This window comes from Prionailurus bengalensis, chromosome B1 (genome assembly GCF_016509475.1).
Source record: "Prionailurus bengalensis isolate Pbe53 chromosome B1, Fcat_Pben_1.1_paternal_pri, whole genome shotgun sequence".
Lineage (NCBI taxonomy): Eukaryota > Metazoa > Chordata > Mammalia > Carnivora > Felidae > Prionailurus > Prionailurus bengalensis.
This window is the reverse complement of record NC_057344.1, coordinates 141,867,232-141,892,663: the sequence shown is the minus strand read 5'-3', so window position 1 is coordinate 141,892,663 and position 25,432 is coordinate 141,867,232. Positions and strand designations below refer to the sequence as shown.

Genomic DNA, 25,432 nt, shown 5'->3' with positions numbered 1-25,432 from the left:
TTTTCTGTGAGATTGTTTTGCTTTTATTTATTTATTTTTTTATTGCCCTGAAGATTTGATTTTTCTATATTCTGAGTATTAGTTCTTTGCTAAATATATTGTAAATATTTTCTTATAGTTTGTCTTTAATTTTACCAGTGATTCCACTTAACTTCTCTGAGCCTTAGTTTTATCATTTGCAAACTGGGCAATAATAGTAAGACGATTTAATGATATACTTGAAAGCATTGTTTCCATGTAGGATTGCTGTGATGTTTATGATTTCTCTGGTGCTCTGTGGCCTTGGCTTGAGAACCAGGGAACTTCCTTTAGCTTGCTGTCACTAATGTGAAGTCACAGTTTGTGAGGTGAAAGGTGAGCCTCGTGAGTTATTTTATGATGATTGCTGATGTGACTGGGCTTCACTCACAGCCATAATGTTCTACGGTTAGACATCAAGGTCCTAAAAGACGAATAACGCTGAGGAGCTTAACTTTTCAGTACTCTACTAAGTGGGAAGAAATACACTTAAAAGGCTAATTAATGGTGGTTATGTTTGTGTGGTACAATTATGGTTTTAATTTTATTTTGCATATTTTTATAAATTCAAAAATAATTGCAGTCAACATGCATTTTCTTATAATTGGGAGAATTAGAATGTTACAAAACTATTTTCATAGAAGCGTGTTATTTTAAGGCCTAGGAAGTTTAAAGATATTGGTGAAAAAGAATCTTCCTCTCCTTCCTTGCACTCTTCCTCTTTTTCCCCCTTAGGAATATATAGCTGCATTTGAATTTATGGTAACTCATTGGAAGAGACTACAGAAATTATAGTATATCACATTTCTTCTTTTTGATGTTGTGTGTCTTTTTCTCATAATTCCAAAGTTTATTTATAGGATTTGCCTTGGGTAAAATTTATGAAGCTTATAAATAAATATCCATTTAGGAGGCAGTATTAATAGATTCACTAAGCTAGCATTTATTGAGCATCTCTTATAAAAAAGATTCCTTAAGGCATTAACAGATCAATAAGTCATCATCCCATCCACCAGGGACCCTAGTTAGGAAATAGCCATGAAAACAATTTGTGAGGGCCGAATGAAATGTTATAAACTGAGTGGAACTATTAGATAAAGGAACAAGGAAGAGAGATTTGAGCTAAACTTTGAAGGATAAGAAGAATTGCAGTGGGTGGCAAGTGGCGTTGTAGACGGAGAGAATCACATTGGCCAAGACACAGACCTATGCCAGTGTATGTGATAGTTGAGAAGCAAGAAAGAAAGGATGTGGCTGGTGTGTTGACAGATATGAAAGAAGTGTTTCTAAGATGTTGACTTGGGCAGAGTTGTACTTAAGATTACAGTAAATAATCCCTTTGGACTACATGCATATGGAAGTTTCTGTGTTACAAAATAAGGATATAAATGCCTTGGTAATGTTACTGAAATGAGTGTTTAGAAATCCAGCCATTTTGCTGAAGTCTTGAGTATGTTAACCTATGTTTCACATGGAAACCACTTTTTAGGAGCACCGAGACCTGGAAATGGCCCCGAGATTGTATTGGGTCAGGGTCCCCCTCAGCAGCCTCCACAACAGCATAGAGTACTTCAGCAGCTACAACAGGGAGATTGGAGATTGCAGCAACTGCATTTACAGCATCGCCATCCTCACCAGCAGCAGCAGCAGCAGCAGCAGCAGCAGCAGCAGCAGCAGCAGTTACTTCAGGATGCCTTCATGCAGCAGGTAATTCTTTGGTTACTGTGGATACGGGAGTAGTGTTGTGAAATTCATGTGGCTGTTGAGTATCAGGGAGTTCCCTTTCATACACTGGGCACCTTCAGTTCTGGGTCCAAGTGAACACTTTGCCCAATTTCCTGATTATTTTAGTTGCAGTCTGTGAGATTCTTAAGAATATTCTCTTGAGAGGCACCTGGCTGACTCAGTCGGTTAAGCGTCCGACTCTGTGTTTCAGCTCAGGTCGTGATCTCATGGTTTGTGAGTTTAAGCCCTGTGTCGGACTCTGCGCTGACAGCACGGAGCCTGCTTGGGATTCTCTGTCCCCCTGCGCATGTTCTCTCTCTCTGTCTCAAAATAAATAAACTTAAAAAAATAACATTAAAAAAAGAATATTCTGTTGAAATAGATTGAAATCATGGCTTTATGAAGCCAAAAATGTTCAGTCATTGGACATTATGAATAAACATGGCTGTTTATGGTGAATGTTATCTTTTTCAGGTTATATTTTGAGTTGAGAAACAGATTTATAACATTATTACTGGAAGGGTGATAATTTAGGCTTTCAGAAGTAACATTATCTTGGGATTTTGTTCTTTTTGCTTTTTTTTTTTTTTTTTGGCCAGGGTGAGAGAGAGTGTGTGTGTGTGTGGTGTGTGTGTGTGTGTGTACGAGTGGCATTTAGAGTTGGAAGGGACATAGGAAAAAATGACCTTACGTTCTGTTCTGCCCTTTGCCTCGTTAGGACTTACAAATTTCTAGTTTCACTAAACTATTTCAAATTTAATGACTTGTCACAATCATCCTTCCATCTTTTCTGAAATGTTTTTGAGCCTATTAAACGCATGGCACTTCTCATGGATGTCTCATCTTCTGGTCTTGACTGATAGACCCAGAGCGGAACATAGTTAAGTAGACGGTGCCATTGGATGGCCAGAAGATATCATTGAAGGGAAGATGGAGGAGATTAGGAATTTACTATAATGGGTCATGGACACAAACTAGGGTTTTCATTAATTAGTAAATGTGTTTGGGTTTAGTTTTCTTCCAAACATCCTTAAACTGTGCTGGGAATAGTTTTAGTTGAATCTGTTATGTTTCATTGATACTTTTGAAACCCAATTCCAATAAGCATGTGTAAGTTATAGTCCTTTACTGACTGTAGCTATTTTACTTTGGTATTTGGACCACTAGTACCCATAGTTATGATGTTAAGATCAGTACTAAAAAAAAAAGCAAAACAAAACAAAACAAAAAAAACAACTATGGCACAAAAAAGGCACAAGTAATATTGATGAGTTTCTTTGTTTTTTCATTGTAGTATCAACATGCAATGCAGCAGCAACAGATCCTTCAGCAACAGTTTTTAATGCATTCAGTGTATCAGCCGCAACCTTCTGCATCACAGTATCCTGCAATGGTAAATGTTATATAATTTGTAGAAATTTCTGAGAATACATTCCAGTGTTGGAATTCACAGTATAAATGGTATTATTCAGAATTTAATTATTCAAAATTAACCCAAGTAGGTTAATGAACACATTTTTTTTTAGTTCTATTTTTTATTTTTAAGTTTATTTTTGCGGGTGGAGGAGCAGAGAGAGAGGGAGAGAAAGAATCTCAAACAGGCTCTCCTGGCACAGGGCTCGATCTCATGAACAGCGAGATTGTGACCTGTGCTGAAATCAAGAGTCGGACCCTTAACTGACTGAACCACCCAAGTGCCCAACACAGTTTCAACAAGGCCATTCGTGTGTTCCAAAGCAGTTTTACATTGGTTTGAACTGTAGCACCTGAATTTGGCACATTGTAACTGACTGATGGTATTTTTCTCTTATCTCATGGTATAAAGGAAATGATCTGTTTCCCATGATCTTTTGTCATATGTCTCTTTCATTTGGCACATATCTGTTGAATAAAAAAAGAAACCCAAAGGAAAATTGCATTTACTTCAGAGAATAGTGTGACTTTTTAAAAAATTTTTTATAGCAACTGCTGTTCTAGCGACTGTAAGCTACTCCATTGTCTTTTTCTTAAACTATTCAAATGAGGAATTTGAATCCTGCCAAGAGAGCCAGGCTTTACAGCTTTTTTTTTTTTTTTAATTGAGGTATAATTGACATAACATTATATTAGTTTTGGGGGTAAATGTAATGACTTGATATTTGTATATTTTGCAAAATAATCACCATAATACATACAGTTAAACAGCTTCTTAAATAGACTTATTTTATCTTGCTGAGGTATTCCAGTAGCAAGCCGCTCCTTCATATATAAATTGTTTTTCAGGCTTCTGATTTTGTTGCCAACGTGAAAAGGAAGGAGCAGAGTAACTAGGTGCGATGCTGACTGTGCTTTAGTGACCTGGAGCAAGTGCTGTTTTGTGTAACAGGCGTTTCTTGTTTCAGATGCAGCAGTACCAGCAGGCTTTCTTGCAGCAACAAATGCTAGCTCAGCATCAGCAGCCTCAGCAACAGGCGTCTCCTGAGTATCTTACCTCCCCTCAAGAGTTCTCACCGGCCTTAGTTTCCTACACTTCATCACTTCCAGCTCAGGTTGGAACTATAGCGGACCCCTCCTACAGTGCCAATAGGCAAGTGTTTTTCCGGTGAATGCAAAAGAAATTATTGTGGAAGTGGGTGTACATGTGGAGTGGAGTCACTGTGTGGCTCCTGAAGTACTCCAGAGTCCATGTCTCTGCAAAGTCCCCCTTTTTGTCTTACACGTCCTCTCTTTCTGTCCCTGTGCATCCCCATCCTTCCTTGCATTTCCATTAGTTAAGTCTGCTGATTGCTATTTGCAAGGTAAGGCTTAGGCAATATCCAGCAGCATTTAAGGCTAAGGAAATTAGTGGCTTATATGTTAAGACATTCTTTGTAATGTAAATAGAAACAAAACCCTGACAAGCTACTTTAATATTTTAAAAAAGTAATTCTTGTAGACAAGTTAATTTAGCTTTTTCTCCTTATATATTATTGCTTTGAATTAATTAGATAATATTTACCCACAGATTGCCTAATTTGGTTTACTTTAAAGAGGTACAAAAAATAGTAACATGTCATTTGGTTCTTTTTTAAGATAAGAAGTATAAGGTTATTGTTACTACAGCCTTGTACATTTTGGTATTCAGATACATTGGTTAGTAGTTATTTTTCCAGGATAATTCATATTGAAAACATTACAGTAAACTAAAAAACGGTGGCATAAATGTTTTCAAACTCAGATTTGAATTGGGGAGTGCTTCAGGATTTTGTAATGAAAAAATCTCTTGGCCATTATGAATACTTCCCAGTATTTCTGGATACATAGAAGGAAGTAGTTGCTAGAACTTTGGTTACTGGAACACTAAAGAAGTTCTCCTACAACACTATTTAAGGATATGATCATTAGCTGGGAAAAGGTATCTGCAAGCTTTGGCTAGGATTTGGGCATGAGAAATATCACTGAGCATGTCAAGAGAGGAATAAAGTATACAGTTTGCTGTAATACACCTCCCAGCCTGTGTGTGTGTGTGTGTGTGTGTGTGTGTGTGTGTGTGTGTGTGTGAGAGAGAGAGAGAGAGAGAGAGAGAGAGAGAAGGAGAGAAAGAGGGAGAGAGAGAGGGAGAGAGAACAAATGGATTTATTGAAGTGTTTTCCTAAATTAAAAATTGAGGTGCATGAATTAGGACAAGTATGCAGAGCAGGGCATAAGATCAGAGGCTGGTTTAAAGATGCAGATTGGTATTTGCCAAACCATTTGTTATTTGCCTACTCTGGTTACAGTTTTTTGATTTAACCACATACCATTTTTGTCTCTAATAAATTAATAGCATTATTGCAAATAATAGCATTAAAACAAATCATATTAAACATTTTAAACATATTAAAACTACTAAAATCTATGAAACATAAGTACTAATCTGTTACATTTACAAAAAAGATATACCTAAAAAATAAGTCCCCTAGGGATAAGAATGGAATAGTTTTATTCTTTATTAAAAATAGGATATTCTCCTCAGTATTGTTTAGTTTAAGATACTGATGAGATTTATATTAATTTGTTTTTACTTTTGATGTTAATGAGCATAAAAAATGTCAGTTACATCGTGTGTGTGAGTGTGGGTATATATAGCATATATATTACGTATACTTTGTATTCTAAAGGATTGCCAACCTTTGGAAACAAAGGTTTGTCACTGATGAGAATAGAGTCCTCATTGAAAATCTGTAGGAGAAAGTTCTTGTTAGTGTTCCATTGCATGTGCACTATCTAAACTGATTAGTTATAAAGGACGATGAGTATCTAAAGATATGAGGCCCAGGTAAGCATGCAGGGTGCTGAAAGCTATGACTTGTAGCTCACATAGCATTGCCTACTTAAATCTCATCTCCAGTGACACTGTGTATAGAATCACAGGTGTGATGTGTTTGGGAATTTTTTTTTTCCTAATTTCTGTGTAACTTTAGAAAAAAAAAATTGGTTTATCATCAAAATCCTCTGCATACTCCAGTTTGGGAAATATTGAATTGGATATCTGTGAAAGTGCATAAGACTCGTTTTAACTCCACCCCTGTGAAATTATGTATTGAGGGAGATGGGAGGTTGGAGCAGGAAAGGGTAATGGTTAAATAGGTAGAAACAGTTACATACTTGGCAAATATGAGCACTAGTTTCCCAGAGGAACAATTCAGTTGCACTTGGGGCCTTAATGTTACTTCGTTAATATTTCCATTTAATATCAATCTTTACCAAAGATATGTTGAGTATAATATCTTAACAATTTAAAAGGTCATCTGTAAGCAAATATTCCTGCTTATAACTAGGTCAGTAGAAGGTGAGAATTGGGTTAAATGTTTGGCTCTAAGTGTATAAGAGATGTTTGAGTAGAAGATAAGAAACCAGGTAGTTCCTTAGACAAAGGGAAAGGTCAGTATCTTGGTTAGCATGATTATTTCCTTTACCACTTAATCTGCTAAAATTTCTACTCTTCCATTGTGTTGATATATCTTTAGTATGGCTATTGGAGAGTGTTACCATGATGTATTCAAATAATAGTGACATAAACATCAACACATATATTATTTTACTTTTTATGGTAAATTGCCCTGTTGTATTAGTTATTTGTTGCTGCATAATAAATTACCCCCAAATTTAGTGTTTTAAAACAATGATAAACATTTGTGATCTCATACACTCTTTAGATCAGGAATTTCGGAGTGGTTTAGCCCTATGTTTATGTCAAGGGAAGGGTCTCTTATGAGGGTACAGTTAAGATGTTTGCCTGGAGTTGCAGTCTGCTGAAGTCTTGGCTGGTGCTGGAGGATCTTTTCATAAGATGGCTCACTCAACATGGCTTAGGGCAGGAGGCCTTCGTTCTCTGTCACATGGATCTTTCCAAAAGGTTGCTTAAGTATTCTTTTTGACAAAGCCAAAGACTGTTTTGAATAAAGAATTATTTGTTCTGGTTTGTTCAAGAGCAAATGGTCCAAAAGAGAGGGCAAGAAAGAACCTGTGATGCCTTTTATGATCTAGTCTCAGAAGACACACTGGTCCTTCTCTGCCATATTTCATTTGTTGGAATTGAGTCACTAGATCTAACCCAATATTCAAGGGCAGGGTAATTCGATTCTGTGCTTTGAAGGGAGGAGTGTCCAAGAACTTGTAGATGTATTTTAACACCTATTTAAACCATTGGTTAAGGTGACACGCCTCATTGATTTATAGTCTACCAAGAAGAATCAATGAAATCATCCAAAGAACATCAAGAGGAGGATAGGGATAGGGAATCAGAAAGTTCTCAAAGGGATCATTGGCAGGCAGGAGGGAGAACACCTATTTCTGTTTGAGTTCTAGCCTCTCTGATTTGTGTTTCAGGGGCTCTGAAAGTCCTTGAAGGCAGTTTTGGAATTAGTATGAGATTCTGTCATGTGGAGGCAGGCTTAGATATTGGCAGTTGATGCGTTCCCACCATGAGTTCAAAACGAATTATATTTGATTTTAAGATAGCTAAGTCATATTTACTAAAAAAGACTATCTACTTGTTGGTAAATTACTATGTTTTTGTCTAGCTTTCAGTAAGTGTTTACACATTCCTTCTTGGCTCAGCTATACTGTACAGGCTTGGACTAGAGGACTAAATGGGCAACTTTTGCCCTCTCTTTTCAAGATCTGAGTGGTGGCAGTGGAAGCAAGCTCCCAAGGGGAGAGTGTATTTAGGGAGATGAGTCAAGGCTTGCAAATTTGAGGTACTTTTTAAGAAATGCATGGAGATTCTCCCTCCATTACCAATGTTAGAATATCTGGACCTGAATTATGAAACAAATGTGACAACTTTGTTACATTGCCTTGTACCTGTGGTATATTTCCAGGCTGGGGTGACTGACAGGTACCAAGGGATTGTCAGGTTAAGAAATCTTTACATTCTCACCTTCTTTTAAAAGCCAAAAGGCCTATTAGATAAGTTTCATAAAATCAGTGATCCCAAGCTCCAGCTATGTAGATACTTTAAATACCATGAGTTATTTATTAAGTAGAAAACAACCGTCATCTAGTTCTAGCTAATACATAAAGCAGTCCTAACAGTTCATGTTTTCTTGGTAGCTGTGTAGAGAATGCCTTTGTCAAAAGGAAAATTATTGTGGTGTTCTCAACATAACCAGGGCATAAGATCATATTCAATAGTGATTTTAGAGTGATACTGTTTGACATGGCAACTGATTGTCACTTTAGGGCTGTTTGCTATGATGATCATAATATTTATTGAGTGCTGATTTCTTTTTCTAGATACCATTCTTTTTGTTTTATACGTATTAACTAATCTTCTCAGTAACCTTATGGGGTATATAGTTACTCCTGTTTTACAGATGAAGAAGCTGAGACAGAGAGAGGTTAAGGAACCTGCCCAAGGGTACACATGGGGGTGGTTCAGATCCCAGGTGGTCTCCTTAATCTGCCATCTCCATCATAATAAAAGGATCTGCTTTTCTAAGTATTTAGAAAGTATGAACTAGGGCACTTTAGAATTTTTAATTCTAATGTTTTTTTTTCTTCTTTCCCTCTCTTAATTATTACTATAGGTCAGTTGCTGGTAAAGAGGCAGTTGCAAATGTTACAAGTCAGAAGAACATCAGTAACCCACCTGATATGTCAGGGTGGAATCCTTTTGGAGAGGATAATTTCTCCAAGTTAACAGAAGAGGAACTGTTGGACAGAGAATTTGACCTTCTGAGATCAAGTAAGGGACACTTGAAGGCTTACTTTGCTTCACAGTAATATAACAGCTCTATAATAATTCAGCAAGGCCAAAGACTGTTTTGAGGTGGTAAATAGAAAATTCTTTTTGTGCATTTGAGGGCAAAAATCAGGCCATCTTCTTTTATATATACTATCTAACTATGTTGTGTGCATTAGAAATCAATTGCTTGATAGTAGCTATTAAATCCAAGATTGCTGATAATAATGCTGATTCCTAACACTTAAATACTGCATAACTTTGAATGTTAAATTCAGAATATCTCTAAAACATGGAAAATTAATGTTCAAATGAAAAGGGAGACATTAGTATCTTGCTTACTAATCATTTTGCAGCTCTGTTTTCTTGCACACTCAGTAGAAGATATTGTGGGTCTGAAATGCCCTTTGAAAGTGCCTGAAAGAAAACATGGGCTACTACATTATGTTAATGTTTTGTGATGCCCTTTCATTGAGTCCTGACATAAAAGGGCTGCTTTGTTGTCCTGATATGGCAAAAGATAAATAAATTATTTTCCACTTTAAATCAGATATCTCAATGTTTTTACTTGGAATCCTTACCTTTTCTTAAATTACCTAATATATATGTCAAGCCTCACCACACGTATTTTAGAAAAGTTGTTTTTTGGAAGGTGGATGTGTGGAATGTTTTCAGAAGGTTGCAAAATAGGAACAAGAAGCTAACCTCTAGAGTCTGTAGATAATTTTCAGGTTTTGGAGGCCTGTGTGTGTGTGTGTGTGTGTGTGTGCACACGCCTGTCCAAGTGTGTTTTCCTGTTTTGCGTGTGAAAAGACAATCCAAATGGTCCCTAGTTTTAGTTCCTAGCTTCTATTTTATTTTAGGTAACTGGCTTAATGAGAACACTGATTAGATGAAATGCTTTCTTCCCAACTGATACATATTTTATGTAAAATTTTTATAAATGCCCTGAATTCACGAAAGACTACTTGTTTAGGATTTAAATTTGTATTCTTCATATTGGTTATATGCTTATGAAAAATTAAGTTGATGATTAATGCAGATATAAAAATGAGCTTTGAACCTTTAATAAAGGTTTGTCAACTCTGGTAAAACCAAACTTACATCTTTTAATTAAAAAAGTTTTTGTAAACCATGACTGTTTTTGTTTGGCATTTCTAGTATACTTTATGTTGAGTATCCCCATACTTTATGTTGAGTATGAGACAAGTTTTAAAGAAGGAAATGAAGTATCTCTTTCTTTCGGGGTAGTGGCAGGGAGACCCAGGGATTAACTAAATCAATACAATTTATGAGGTTATTTTGAAAGCAAAAGGTAAAATTAAAATATTCATTTTAGTGTGTTTTGACCCAGGATGGTAGCTAAGGGTTTGCTAAATCAGTATTTTCTACTCTTTGGATAAAACTCCTCCTTTTTTTTCCATCAGTGGATGGAAGGGGTAGAGTATTCTCTATCTTATAAAAATGTGTTATTCTGAGCATCTTAGAATTTGTAATGACAGCCAAATTTTACTTACTTCACTTAGGGAAAAATAGCATATAGTATATTCATGTGTACATAACTTCATAAAATTTGGGGTTAACATGTAAAACTCTTAACCAGCTATTTGCTTTCAAACTTCAGGATCAGATAACGTGTAATTTTTGTATGTATCTGTGCACACGTGTATGCCAAAGAGTTTAGATTTTACTGCCCTGTTGATTATGGAAAGATACTAAGTTCCAAATGCAAGTACAGGAGGAGCTTTATCTGAAGGTCAGACTTTGGAGCAAGTTAGCCATTTGGAAAAGTGCCTAGATGGTCCCTGAGCTATTGAAACCACTGTCACAGGGCTGCCACACTCAAATTGGCATATAGCACCAGAAAACATACGAGGGTTCTGATACTTGGCAATGCCATTTAATTAGGTTGTAATCTCAGGAAAGGGACATAACTGCTGTCTCACTTCCTTGTTTATAAACTGGGTATAATGATGCTTACCTCGCAGAGTTATCAGGAAAATTAAATAATGTCTTGAAAGAGTTTGGGCACTCCATAAATGCCACCTCCCTTTCCTCATCTTCAGTGGAAATCATAGGTTCCATCTTGAGGTTATTGCCCTTTAACCAGCATTTAAAAATTATATATAAACTATCAGGTTTAGAAAAACCAAATTAGAAGGGACTTTATGCACAAACAACATCAACAGCAGAAATGACATGACAGCAAAAGAAAAAAGTCTGTCTTTTCCTTAATAATTGATAGTTGTAATAATGGTGTTCAAAAAAGGTGAAATATCTTTAATAACGCTTATAAAGAAATCATTAATGTATAGAATATAGTTTAGAAAGATTTCTTTGCAAAGTGTTACTTAACTGTAATATATTCAGTCCTCGTTAGCACCTCTGACTCACAAGCAATAAGGTATCTAATATTTGATCCACTTGACAAGGTCTAAATTTCCCTGCTGCATAGAAGATTTCATTCAGAACCTTAGGAGTTTCAGTGGAAGGCTAACAGTGTAATGAAAGTTAATTAATTTTGGTCATTACTAGTTGGTTTCTTTGTTGTTAAAAACTTTTTGTAAAATAGTAAGTAAATTATTGATGGATTTGAAATAGCAAATTTTCCTTTTTTCTCAGCACAGATTTTACCAGCTATTTTCCAGACTCTTTTTTGAAGTAGTTTGTATTTGGTTTGTGATATGCTTTCCATTGAGAAACTGAATACCTGTATATAGGCATTGCCCATGTAATGATTGTTCAGAGTAATACATTGCCATCTGAGGTTTTATTTTTAAGATGGTACATGGTTATTTATTTTAAAAAAAAAAGGATAATTCTGTCTAGGAAATATTTTACTTGTGTGTATTATCCAAAAGGTGATTTAAGAATCATATATTTTGACATACCAGAATTCTAAAATATTAGTAGTTGGTAACAAAAACTTTTTTAGTGATCTTTAATTAAAGAATACAGTTGTCGGGGCACCTGGGTGGCTCAGTCTGTTGAGCATCTGACTTCAGCTCAGGTCATGATCTCACGATCTGTGAGTTCGAGCCCCGCGTCGGGCTCTGTGCTGACAGCTCAGAGCCTGGAGCCTGCGTCAGATTCTGTGTCTCCCTCTCTCTCTGCCCCTCCTCTGTTCGTGCTCGCTCGCTCGTTCTGTCTCTCCCTCAAAAAGTAAATAAAAATTAAAAAAAAAAACAATAAAGAAAACAGTTGTTGATTCCATATACCAGTTGGCAAAGGGATTTAACATATAAAATAGACCAGATTCTTGCTTTTGCTTTCAGTGTAACTGAATATTATTTATGGTTCAGAATTTTTTGTCTGTTCCTACTTAAAATCAAAACATTAAATTAAATTTAAGCATCATGAATAAAGCTGATATCAGTGGCATTTTTTAAAGCTTAAACTTGTATTTTTCTTTGTCTTTTGTACCAAAATATCCAGATTAGCATGTAAACTTTAGAAATCTGTGATAAAATTTAATACATTAAACACTAATTAGAATACAGGTGTTTGCTTTGGGAAAATTTTTAACTTGCATTTGTTCAAATGGTTGTGTAGCTCTGCATGTTAATTAAAAGTAATACTTAATGGAATATTATTTTTGTTGATGGCAATTGTTTGTTTCTGTTTAAAACCGTGTTACAGTAACTAAAAGGAAGAAGAGAAGAAACCACAGACTATGGCTGCTTTGCACATTCCACCGAATGTGTTCTTTTTTTCCTGCGAAGCCATGGAAAGATATAGATGTAAACATCTGTATTAGTTTGTTGTAAAATACTAACTCTTTCCATTTTAAGCAAATTCACATTTATGGCTGTTTCTTCAGTGCAGAATAACAGAACTTCTCAAATATATTTGAGTAGTTTCAGAAGTATCAGGTGAAGACTGTACTTGTAAAATTTATTCATTAACTTTTTGGCTATTCAGTCCATTACCCATATAAGCCGCTGAGTTAACTTATCAGGGTATATTAATTTTCTGATGATGTTGTGGAATATACTTTGATTCTAGGATTTTTAAATCCTGTATTTTTGCCATCTGTATCAATTAAAAATTCTGAAAAGATATGTCTTTATTCACCTACATAATTCTTTTGGGAAGGCAGGAGGAGGTAAGTTTCTTAATATTGGGCAAATCAAGCTCAAGTTTTGCTCTAATGTACACCAATTATTTGAAAATGGATTTAAATTCATTTAGGGGTGACTGTGTATTTGAAAAGTATTCCTGTATACCTTTTCATTAGCTTTCAATTATAGGTAATTAATAATTAAAAAAATTAATATATGTATTTATTTGTATTTTGTACCCTGAGATCTAGATTATTCTGTGAACTTTTTTTTTATTAATATTTTAATGTTTATTTTGAGAGAAAGAGGGAATGTGTGAGCAGGGAAGGGGCAGAGAGAGAGAGGGAGAGAATCCCAAGTAGGCTATGCTCTGTCAGCACAGAGCCTGATGTGGGCCTCAGTCTCACGAACCACAAGATCATGACCTGAGCTGAAATCGAGAGTCGAACACTTAACTGACTGAGCCACCCAGGTGCCCCTATCCAGTGAACTTCAGAAATTTAAATGATTTAAAAAAAAAAAAAAAGTCCTCCATGGAAAAATTGATTCTTTGTTTTATGGAACAGTGAGAACATGATTCATTTTATAGTGAATTTATTCTGATTTCTGTTTTGAAATAATTGGATAAATGAACTTTGCATATAAGAGTGTCTCCATATTTTAAACTGTGAGACTCACTGTATAAAAAATACTGGTTTATCCCTACACGATAATGTTTGTACTCTTGTCATAACTACATGGTGCTGTTTATACATTTATGTGAATTTGCCATAGATTGATGGAGATAATATACCAGTGCATGGGGATTCAAAGAACCTTAGTGATAACTTTGCATTTTTATGTGCTGGGAACCATTGGTACAGTACTGGTTTATAAACCTGGAGAGCACATTAAAGTGTAGATTCTCAAACTCCTGCTCAGATAATCTGATTCATTAGGTTTGTGGTAAGGCCCAGGTAACTACATTTTATACAGGAATCCTAGCACTTACAATGCAAGTGGTTTAGAAAGGAAGTTTGGTCCTAGTTTAGACCTAAGTACTTGCATATACTGTCTTGATTTTCAAGAATGAGGGATCTTGGATATTGTTATGCTGTGGCTGTCACTCTGAGATAGTCTCTTTCATCCGTCCTTTCCCACTTCCTCTTTTCCTTTGTCCTTTTCTTTTCTGTACCAGAATTTTCATTGTTATCCAATGCAGTATTGGATTTGAAAAGTAACTCTTAAGTTTTGGAACTTTTAGTTTGTGCATAAATCAATGGTCAGTTTGTTGTCTTCACAAAATATTTATTATTATATTACCAGTGAAATTTCAAGTAAAATTTTAGTCAACCCAAAGTTTCAGGTGGATATTGCAGAGTTAGTTTAGCCATAAAAGCTGATAATTGTATCCATTCTCATAAGGGTATTTAAAGAATTCTCCATAGCAACAATTAAGTATAGTTAGGATATTGTCGACTGTAGGGCTTGCCTTCCTGAGTGTGCTCCCTGGACCAGTAGTGTTGCATCACCTGGGAGCTTGTTGAAGTGCAGAGTCTCAGAACCCATCTCAGAACTGTCCAATCGGAATCTGAATTTTAATAAATCCCAGCTCACTGGAATGCACTTTTAATTTGAGAAGCACTGTCCTAGGGTGCTTTCACTTGGAGCTTTTTGCTTCATTCTGAAGTTATGCTTCATTTTTAGGAACGTCTAATTATATTTGGATTTTCTTTGCGTACCCTGCAATGTCTTAGGACTCAAATGAGACCCGCAGAATTTATCCATAGGGTTTTTTAAACATGAAGGGTATAGTCCTAGGAATGCTTAAAATGCCTGAAAAAACAGAATGGGTTCCTAATAGTATATGCTTGATTGCTAAGAATCAGAGGATAGGGAGACAACTTACAAAAATTGAGAAGTTCCCAGCTGATCAAGTGCCTGTGATATGCAGTTTAAGAGCAGAGCAAGGTAATCACTACTAGGGAGTTAGGGGACAAGCCTGCCTCTGCAAGAGTCAGAGCCTTTGCTCTTGCATTCCCCCTGTCTGGTGTGTCCTTCCCCAGGTATCCCTTCCCTGCCTCCTTAGAGTCTTTTCTCACCTGATACTTATGAGTCTATTTATTACTGTCACTTGTGCCCACACCCTTAATTCTTTTTACCCCACACTGCACTTTTCTCTACGGCTTTATTTTTAACATGCTCTATGTATTTCTCATTATGCTTATTGCTTTTTTTGTTTGTTTGTTTTTCCATGCCAGCATATAAACTCCAAGAAGGCAAGACCCTTCATTTTGTTTGATGTTGTCTGCCCATTGCCTAGAATAGTGCCTGGCACATACTAGATCACAGATATCTATTGGATAAAATAATATACTCTGTCATTAAGGCTTTTAATTTAATAGAGGAATATCTGTATCTTTCTGTGTATATGTGAATGATAAAATAACTACAAAGTAATATGAGAAATGAACAGTAATGTAATAAATTATTGCTATTGAGAAATAAGATTTACCTATTTTATGAATAAATAGCCGTTTGCAATATTTTTCCCATATGTATGTTTGGAGGAAGTCTGCCAAATGTGTCTCTTTTTAGTAAGCTGGGTTTTAGTTCAGGTCTAGTATGTTACAAGTTGAAGACAACTGGGTATTTAAATAAACCAAACTAAGTTATTTATTAGGTTAATTGTGTTTGTGATATTTAGCAGTGAGAGGATATTGTTAAGCTTGCCTTGTAGCAACAAGTATCTATTAAGCTCAGGACTTACCCCCTAATACTTATAAAAATGAACTCTGAATCTAATATTTTTCAAAAAGGCTGTTGCTGTGTTTAATTTTATTTATACTGTTACCATTTTTTTTTTAATTTAAAGACCGTTTTTATTTTATTTTATTTTTTGTTTCATCTTATTTTTACAGACAGGCTCGAGGAGAGAGCATCCTCAGATAAGAATGTAGACCCACTTTCTGCTCCACATAACCATCCTCCAGAAGATCCTTTTGGTTCTGTTCCTTTCATTTCTCACCCAGGCAAGTTACATATGTAACATCATCATTATCACTAAAAAATACACATAAGAACAACGATAATAAAAATAACAAAAAACATTTTGTTAATATAAAGCCAAAGTAAGAATTAGGTGTTAGTTACAGAAAATAGAAAATTATTTTTACCTTTGCCGTTCTAGTCTTCCTGGTGTCATTCTTTCCATTTGGATGTTCAGTTGTGCTTTTTGCCAATGTAGAAAAATGCTGATTTACATAGTAGAACCATAACTGTTTCTTCTTATCTTTATTGTTGGATACCATTGAAAACAATTCATGTATAACATCTCTCTCCTTTTTATGTATTTAAAATACATTCAAAGATATTTTTATACTCAGCTTTTGCTTAAAAATCCTGTGTTTTCCTAAGTTTATACATGCTTTTTTTTTTAGCTGTGTTTAAAAAGTATTACTGATTTTGTACTTGTCACAGTAATTTGGTGACAAATTGCTCTTTTCTTCTTTTTTCCTTTAATTTTAATTTAGAATTTAAATACTGTTATTGCCAGCAATAAATATCTGTAGTAATATTTTCCAAGTAATTCCCCAGTTAACACTGTCGAAGATACTAGGATAGAATAAGATCCCACTTTGGCATAAATGGATTTGTGTGTGTGTTCATAGTGGAAAAAAAAAAGAGTTTGATGATAGAAAAGAGAAATATATTAGAAGAAATAATGCCTTCTTAGAAGGTAAAGGTTTTGTTTACTATATTCAAGGTAACTGCCAGCCATGTTCTTGCATTCTTTTCCTTGTATTTTTCACTCAGGCAAGTTACATATATGTAATAACATCATTGCTACCATTTAAACATTTAAACATGCACACAAGTGGGGCGCCTGGGTGGCTCAGTCAGTTGAGCATCTGACTTTGGCTCAGGTCATGATCTTGCAGTTCGTGAGTTCGAGCCCCACATGGGGCTCTGTGCTGACAGATCAGAGCCTGGAGCCTGCTTCAGATTCTGTGTTCCCCTCTCTCTCTGCCCCACCCCTGCTTGTGCTCTATGTCTTTCAAAAATGAATAAACATAAAAAAAATTTAAACATGCACACAAATGAGAACAACAACAAAAGAAACACCTTATAAACAAAAGAAAAATTTTAGTTGTAAGTTTAATAAGAAACAGGTGTTCAGGATTTCTGATGAATATATTGAGGCGGTGTTAATACCTTTCAACATTTAGATTTGGCTTTCCAGAACATGCAGCACAATAATTAGGAGTTTCTACATACTTTTATGTTCTCTGTTTTACTCTGTGACATTTATTTTTTTTATTTTTTATTTTTTTTTGTTTCAATGCTTTATTTATTTTTTTTTTTCTGAAATTTATTGACAAATTGGTTTCCATACAACACCCAGTGCTCATCCCAAAAGGTGCCCTCCTCAATACCCATCACCCACCCTCTCCTCCCTCCCACCCCCCATCAACCCTCAGTTTGTTCTCAGTTTTTAACAGTCTCTTATGCTTTGGCTCTCTCCCATTCTAACCTCTTTTTTTTTTTTTCCTTCCCCTCCCCCATGGGTTCCTGTTAAGTTTCTCAGGATCCACATAAGAGTGAAACCATATGGTATCTGTCTTTCTCTGTATGGCTTATTTCACTTAGCATCACACTCTCCAGTTCCATCCACGTTGCTACAAAAGGCCATATTTCATTTTTTCTCATTGCCACGTAATATTCCATTGTGTATATAAACCACAATTTCTTTATCCATTCACCAGTTGATGGACATTTAGGCTCTTTCCATAATTTGGCTATTGTTGAGAGTGCTGCTATGAACATTGGGGTACAAGTGGCCCTATGCATCAGTGCTCCTGTATCCCTTGGATAAATTCCTAGCAGTGCTATTGCTGGGTCATAGGGTAGGTCTATTTTTAATTTTCTGAGGAACCTCCACACTGCTTTCCAGAGCGGCTGCACCAATTTGCATTCCCACCAACAGTGCAAGAGGGTTCCCGTTTCTCCACATCCTCTCCAGCATCTATAGTCTCCTGATTTGTTCATTTTGGCCACTCTGACTGGCGTGAGGTGATATCTGAGTGTGGTTTTGATTTGTAGTTCCCTGATAAGGAGCGACGCTGAACATCTTTTCATGTGCCTGTTGGCCATCCGGATGTCTTCTTTAGAGAAGTGTCTATTCATGTTTTCTGCCCATTTCTTCACTGGGTTATTTGTTTTTCGGGTGTGGAGTTTGGTGAGCTCTTTATAGATTTTGGATACTAGCCCTTTGTCCGCTATGTCATTTGCGAATATCTTTTCCCATTCCGTTGGTTGCCTTTGAGTTTTGTTGGTTGTTTCCTTTGCTGTGCAGAAGCTTTTTATCTTCATAAGGTCCCAGTAATTCACTTTTGCTTTTAATTCCCTTGCCTTTGGGGATGTGTCGAGTAAGAGATTGCTACGGCTGAGGTCAGAGAGGTCTTTTCCTGCTTTCTCCTCTAAGGTTTTGATGGTTTCCTGTCTCACATTTAGGTCCTTTATCCATTTTGAGTTTATTTGTGTGAATGGTGTGAGAAAGTGGTCTAGTTTCAACCTTCTGCATGTTGCTGTCCAGTTCTCCCAGCACCATTTGTTAAAGAGGCTGTCTTTTTTCCATTGGATGTTCTTTCCTGCTTTGTCAAAGATGAGTTGGCCATACGTTTGTGGGTCTAGTTCTGGGGTTTCTATTCTATTCCATTGGTCTATGTGTCTGTTTTGGTGCCAATACCATGCTGTCTTGATGATGACAGCTTTGTAGTAGAGGCTAAAGTCTGGGATTGTGATGCCTCCTGCTTTGGTCTTCTTCTTCAAAACTCCTTTGGCTATTCGGGGCCTTTTGTGGTTCCATATGAATTTTAGGATGGCTTGTTCTAGTTTCGAGAAGAATGCTGGTGCAATTTTGATTGGGATTGCATTGAATGTGTAGATAGCTTTGGGTAGTATTGACATTTTGACAATATTTATTTTTCCAATCCATGAGCAGGGAATGTCTTTCCATTTCTTTAAATCTTCTTCAATTTCCTTCATAAGCTTTCTATAGTTTTCAGCATACAGATCCTTTACATCTTTGGTTAGATTTATTCCTAGGTATTTTATGCTTCTTGGTGCAATTGTGAATGGGATCAGTTTCTTTATTTGTCTTTCTGTTGCTTCATTGTTAGTGTATAAGAATGCAACTGATTTCTGTACATTGATTTTGTATCCTGCAACTTTGCTGAATTCCTGTATCAGTTCTAGCAGACTTTTGGTGGAGTCTATCGGATTTTCCATGTATAATATCATGTCATCTGCAAAAAGCGAAAGCTTGACTTCATCTTTGCCAATTTTGATGCCTTTGATTTCCTTTTGTTGTCTGATTGCTGATGCTAGAACTTCCAGCACTATGTTAAACAGCAGCGGTGAGAGTGGGCATCCTTGTCGTGTTCCTGATCTCAGGGAAAAAGCTTTCAGTTTTTCCCCGTTGAGGATGATGTTAGCTGTGGGCTTTTCATAAATGGCTTTTATGATTTTTAAGTATGTTCCTTCTATCCCGACTTTCTCAAGGGTTTTTATTAAGAAAGGGTGCTGGATTTTGTCAAAGGCCTTTTCTGCATCGATTGACAGGATCATATGGTTCTTCTCTCTTTTTTTGTTAATGTGATGTATCACGTTGATTGATTTGCGAATGTTGAACCAGCCCTGCATCCCAGGAATGAATCCCACTTGATCATGGTGAATAATTCTTTTTATATGCCGTTGAATTCGATTTGCTAGTATCTTATTGAGAATTTTTGCATCCATATTCATCAGGGATATTGGCCTGTAGTTCTCTTTTTTTACTGGGTCTCTGTCTGGTTTAGGAATCAAAGTAATACTGGCTTCATAGAATGAGTCTGGAAGTTTTCCTTCCCTTTCTATTTCTTGGAATAGCTTGAGAAGGATAGGTATTATCTCTGCTTTAAACGTCTGGTAGAACTCTCCTGGGAAGCCATCTGGTCCTGGACTCTTATTTGTTGGGAGATTTTTGATAACCGATTCAATTTCTTCGCTGGTTATGGGTCTGTTCAAGCTTTCTATTTCCTCCTGATTGAGTTTTGGAAGAGTGTGGGTGTTCAGGAATTTGTCCATTTCTTCCAGGTTGTCCAATTTGTTGGCATATAAGTTTTCATAGTATTCCCTGATAATTGTTTGTATCTCTGAGGGATTGGTTGTAATAATTCCATTTTCATTCATGATTTTATCTATTTGGGTCATCTCCCTTTTCTTTTTGAGAAGCCTGGCTAGCGGTTTGTCAATTTTGTTTATTTTTTCAAAAAACCAACTCTTGGTTTCGTTGATCTGCTCTACAGTTTTTTTAGATTCTATATTGTTTATTTCTGCTCTGATCTTTATTATTTCTCTTCTTCTGCTGGGTTTAGGCTGCCTTTGCTGTTCTGCTTCTAGTGCCTTTAGGTGTGCTGTTAGATTTTGTATTTGGGATTTTTCTTGTTTCTTGAGATAGGCCTGGATTGCAATGTATTTTCCTCTCAGGACTGCCTTTGCTGCGTCCCAAAGCGTTTGGATTGTTGTATTTTCATTTTCGTTTGTTTCCATATATTTTTTAATTTCTTCTCTAATTGCCTGGTTGACCCATTCATTCTTTAGTAGGGTGTTCTTTAACCTCCATGCTTTTGGAGGTTTTCCAGACTTTTTTCTGTGGTTGATTTCAAGCTTCATAGCATTGTGGTCTGAAAGTAAGCATGGTATAATTTCAATTCTTGTAAACTTATGAAGGGCTGTTTTGTGACCCAGTATATGATCTATCTTGGAGAATGTTCCATGTGCACTCGAGAAGAAAGTATATTCTGTTGCTTTGGGATGCAGAGTTCTAAATATATCTGTCAAGTCCATCTGATCCAATGTCTCATTCAGGGCCCTTGTTTCTTTATTGACCGTGTGTCTAGATGATCTATCCATTTCTGTAAGTGGTGTATTAAAGTCCCCTGCAATTACCACATTCTTATCGATAAGGTTGCTTATGTTTATGAGTAATTGTTTTATATATTTGGGGGCTCCGGTATTCGGCGCATAGACATTTATAATTGTTAGCTCTTCCTGATGGATAGACCCTGTAACTATTATATAATGTCCTTCTTCATCTCTTGTTACAGCCTTTAATTTAAAGTCTAGTTTGTCTGATATAAGTATGGCTACTCCAGCTTTCTTTTGGCTTCCAGTCGCATGATAAATAGTTCTCCATCCCCTCACTCTCAATCTAAAGGTGTCCTCCGGTCTAAAATGAGTCTCTTGTAGACAGCAAATAGATGGGTCTTGTTTTTTTATCCATTCTGATACCCTATGTCTTTTGGTTGGCGCATTTAATCCATTTACATTCAGTGTTATTATAGGAAGATACGGGTTTAGAGTCATTGTGATGTCTGTATGTTTTATGCTTATAGTGATGTCTCTGGGACTTTGTCTCACAGGGTCCCCCTTAGGATCTCTTGTAGGGCTGGTTTAGTGGTGACAAATTCCTTCAGTTTTTGTTTGTTTGGGAAGACCTTTATCTCTCCTTCTATTCTAAATGACAGACTTGCTGGATAAAGGATTCTTGGCTGCATATTTTTTCTGTCTAGCACCCTGAAAATCTCGTGCCAATTCTTTCTGGCCTGCCAAGTTTCAAAAGAGAGATCAGTCACGAGTCTTATAGGTCTCCCTTTATATGTGAGGGCACGTTTACCCCTTGCTGCTTTCAGAATTTTCTCTTTATCCTTGTATTTTGCCAGTTTCACTATGTATGTCGTGCAGAAGATCGATTCAAGTTACGTCTGAAGGGCGTTCTCTGTGCCTCTTGGATTTCAATGCCTTTTTCCTTCCCCAGTTCAGGGAAGTTCTCAGCTATTATTTCTTCAAGTACCCCTTCAGCACCTTTCCCTCTCTCTTCCTCCTCTGGGATACCAATTATGCGTATATTATTTCTTTTTAGTGTATCACTTAATTCTCTAATTTTCCCCTCATACTCCTGGATTTTTTTATCTCTCTTTTTCTCAGCTTCCTCTTTTTCCATAACTTTATCTTCTAGTTCACCTATTCTCTCCTCTGCCTCTTCAAGCCGAGCTGTGGTGGTTTCCATTTTGTTATGCATTTCGTTTAAAGCGTTTTTCAGCTCCTCGTGACTGTTCCTTAGTCCCTTGATCTCTGTAGCAAGAGATTCTCTGCTGTCCTGTATACTGTTTTCAAGCCCAGCGATTAATTTTATGACTGTTATTCTAAATTCACTTTCTGTTATATTATTTAAATCCTTTTTGATCAGCTCATTAGCTGTTGTTATTTCCTGGAGATTCTTCTGAGGGGAGTTCTTCCGCTTGGTCATTTTGGATAGTCCCTGGCGTGGTGAGGACCTGCAGGGCACTTCCCCTGTGCTGTGGTGTATAACTGGAGTTGGTGGGCGGGGCCGCAGTCAGACCTGATGTCTGCCCCCAGCCCACCGCTGGGGCCACAGTCAGACTGGTGTGTGCCTTCTCTTCCCCTCTCCTAGGGGTGGGATTCACTGTGGGGTGGTGTGGCTCGTCTGGGCTACTTGCACTTTGCCAGGCTTGTGATGCTGGGGATCTGGCGTATTAGCTGGGGTGGGTAGGCAAGGTGCTCGGGGGCAGGAGGGGCAGGCTTAGATCGCTTCTCCTTAGGTGATCCACTTCAGGAGGGGCCCTGTGGCAGCAGGAGTGAGTCAGATCCGCTGCCGGAGGTTTGGCTCCGCAGAAGCGCAGAGTTGGGTGTTTGCGCGGAGCGAGCAAGTTCCCTGGCAGGAACCGGTTCCCTTTGGGATTTCGGCTGGGGGATGGGCGGGGGAGATGGCGCTGGCGAGCGCCTTTGTTCCCCACCAAACTGAGCTCTGTTGTCAGGGAGCTCAGCAGCTCTCCCTCCCTTTGTCCTCCAGCCTTCCCGCTTTCCTAGCAGAGCTGTTAACTTATGACCTCCCAGACGCTAAGTCGCGCTTGCTGTCGGAACACAGTCCGCCCGGCCCCTCCGCTTTTGCAAGCCAGACTCGGGGACTCTGCTTGGCCGGCGAGCCGCCCCTCCGCCCCGGCTCCCTCCCACCAGTCCGTGGAGCGCGCACCGCCTCGCCGCCCTTCCTACCCTCTTCCGTGGGCCTCTCGTCTGCGTTTGGCTCCGGCGACTCTGTTCTGCTAATCCTCTGGCGGTTTTCTGGGTTATTTAGGCAGGTGTAGATGGAATCTAAGTGATCAGCAGGACGTGCGGTGAGCCCAGCGTCCTCCTAAGCCGCCATCTTGCCGCAACTCCACTCTGTGACATTTAGAAAACAGTCCATATCCAGTTTCTGTTTCTTTCAAATTACCTTTTTAATGAATGACACGACATTAATTGGGGAAGACAGTTTATAGTTTCTACTTAACATGCACATATGTACTCCCTCAAACCCCAGATACCCTAGGTCATGAAGATGTTGTTACTCTTTCCAAACACATTATAATATCTCAAAATGGTCATTACAAGCTGTCAAGAACCTAGGTCTTAATCTGTTTGTGGTAGAAATGGTTTCAGTACTGTTAGCTCTTTTCCACACCCTAGAAGGAGTTCTGTAATCCCTTTCAGGTTTGCACGTAGCTGTGCAACTTCTTTTTTCTTTAAGAGCTTCTGAAAGAAACCTGGTGAAATGGACCAGAATCAGGGACTAGAGTAAGCCCCAGTAGTTTGCCTTTTCCTTGGGCACCCTTATTTTGGGGTTGGCCTAGGATTTTTGTCGTTAGAAATATGCTCACAGATTTGAGCTTGATTGCTGCTGGTGTTATTTTGTTTTCTTTTCACTGTGGGCATTTAATTCCTCTGTTATGTTATAAGCTTATCAAGGGGTGGGTAAAATGAATTGCCTATCTTTGAATCCTGCCTAGTAGCCAACCCAGTAATTATCTAATAATATTCATTGGATGTATGAAAAAAATTTTTAGGGCTATTCCTAAAAATTCAGACTCCTAAGTATTAAGATAGTGATCTTAAAAAGTGATCTTTGCTATAAAGGCTATAAATGCTACCACTACTTTAAAAAGTTGGATTTAACAAGGTTTATAATGGAAAAAAAAATTTACTTCTCTGTCTGCTGTGTCCCTGTCCCTTTTTCCTGTTTAGACTCCTCAGAGATAATTTTTTCACTTCTGGTATTTTAATATATCATACTTACTCTGCTATTTCTTTTTACCTCCAATTTTAGATAGTATGTGTGGACTTCCTAAAACCCTACTCTACCCTCCCCCCAAACACACACAATCACACACACGTTTTGTTCCCCCTAGCCTTCCAGTACAGCTTTGACAAAGTTGTTGGTTGTCAGTGTTCAGTGTGTACATTTTTTGAATATGTAAATATTTGTTACCAATGTTCCAGTGTACCATGATTACATTTCCTTTCTTCTATGCGGTTTTTGTTTTTTCTAGAGTTAATTATAATTACGTTTATTAAAATTTCTGTTTTTATTTCTTTATTGTTTTATGTACCCTGTCATCGATTCATCTCCATTTAGAAATATGAATTTCTTCCCATTTTAAGGTGGCTACCATTTTCATTTTTACCTGGTTACCTCTCATGGAGCTCTGCAATCTGAATTGGTTGCTTCCTATAACTTACCATCCTAGTATTTTCTTCTACTCTCCAGACTTCTGGGCATTCCTGGGTCTCCTCTCTCTTCTGTCTTTGTTAGTAGAGCAACTCCTCTACTAGTTTCTTGAGAAAGTATGCATGGGAGGAAAAGTTTTAAACTTTGCTGCCTAAAAATACATTTTTTTCTGCACAAGCACTTCACTGATAATTTGGCTGGGTAAATAATTTTATGTTGGACGTAATTTTCCCTATGAATTTTTGAGGCATTGCTTCATTGTATTCCAGCTTTAAAAAAAAAAAAAAGGCTTCAACTAGAGGAATATTCTCTATGCCCCTACCCTTTATTATTTAGAGTCCAAAATACCCTTTTTGTCCCTATTTTTTAAATAGCTGCATGTATTACAGATCTGGTACAGTCAGTTGGCCTCCCTTAGTTTGTTCACATAGATACATCTTTCTGATTTGGCACCTTAGGTTATGCTTTCAGACTTTTTGGAAGCTTAAGATAATATTTTGATAGACCATTCTGAAATGATTGAAATCTAGCTTTTCTTTTTATTTTTAAACATTTCCTTATGGGCCAAATTAAATTTTATAAATATCAATTTATGCAGAGGTCAAATAATTATTTCAAGAATATGTTTGGTCCTGTGTATAAGGATAATATCTTCTTCCATAAGTTGATATTTTAATTATGGAATTATATTTACTTTTTATGTCAGGTTACTAAACTATTAGTAGTGTGGTATATCATAATTATAATTGAAAAAGTTCTAGGTATAAATGTTAGTTCTATTACAGATTAACCATGTGATATTGGGTGTTGCCTCATTTCTTGGAGGGGGTCTGTATCTTAAACTGGGGATAATAA

The 25,432-nt window shown here is 37.1% G+C and overlaps 1 protein-coding gene across 5 annotated transcripts in view; it reads left to right on the top strand.

The window, feature by feature from the left end:
- BMP2K (BMP2 inducible kinase) overlaps positions 1–25,432 on the top strand; it is a 136,423-nt gene that overhangs the window by 93,706 nt on the left and 17,285 nt on the right. For 3 of the 5 annotated variants that reach the window (XM_043572391.1, XM_043572390.1, XM_043572389.1), the window contains exons 11-15: positions 1,508–1,725; positions 3,038–3,136; positions 4,125–4,309; positions 8,775–8,932; positions 15,891–16,001. In XM_043572391.1, coding sequence (XP_043428326.1) covers positions 1,508–1,725; positions 3,038–3,136; positions 4,125–4,309; positions 8,775–8,932; positions 15,891–16,001 — 771 coding nt within the window. The remainder of the gene's footprint in view (positions 1–1,507; positions 1,726–3,037; positions 3,137–4,124; positions 4,310–8,774; positions 8,933–15,890; positions 16,002–25,432) is intronic. The other 2 variants (XM_043572393.1, XM_043572392.1) reach the window with 1 other exon arrangement.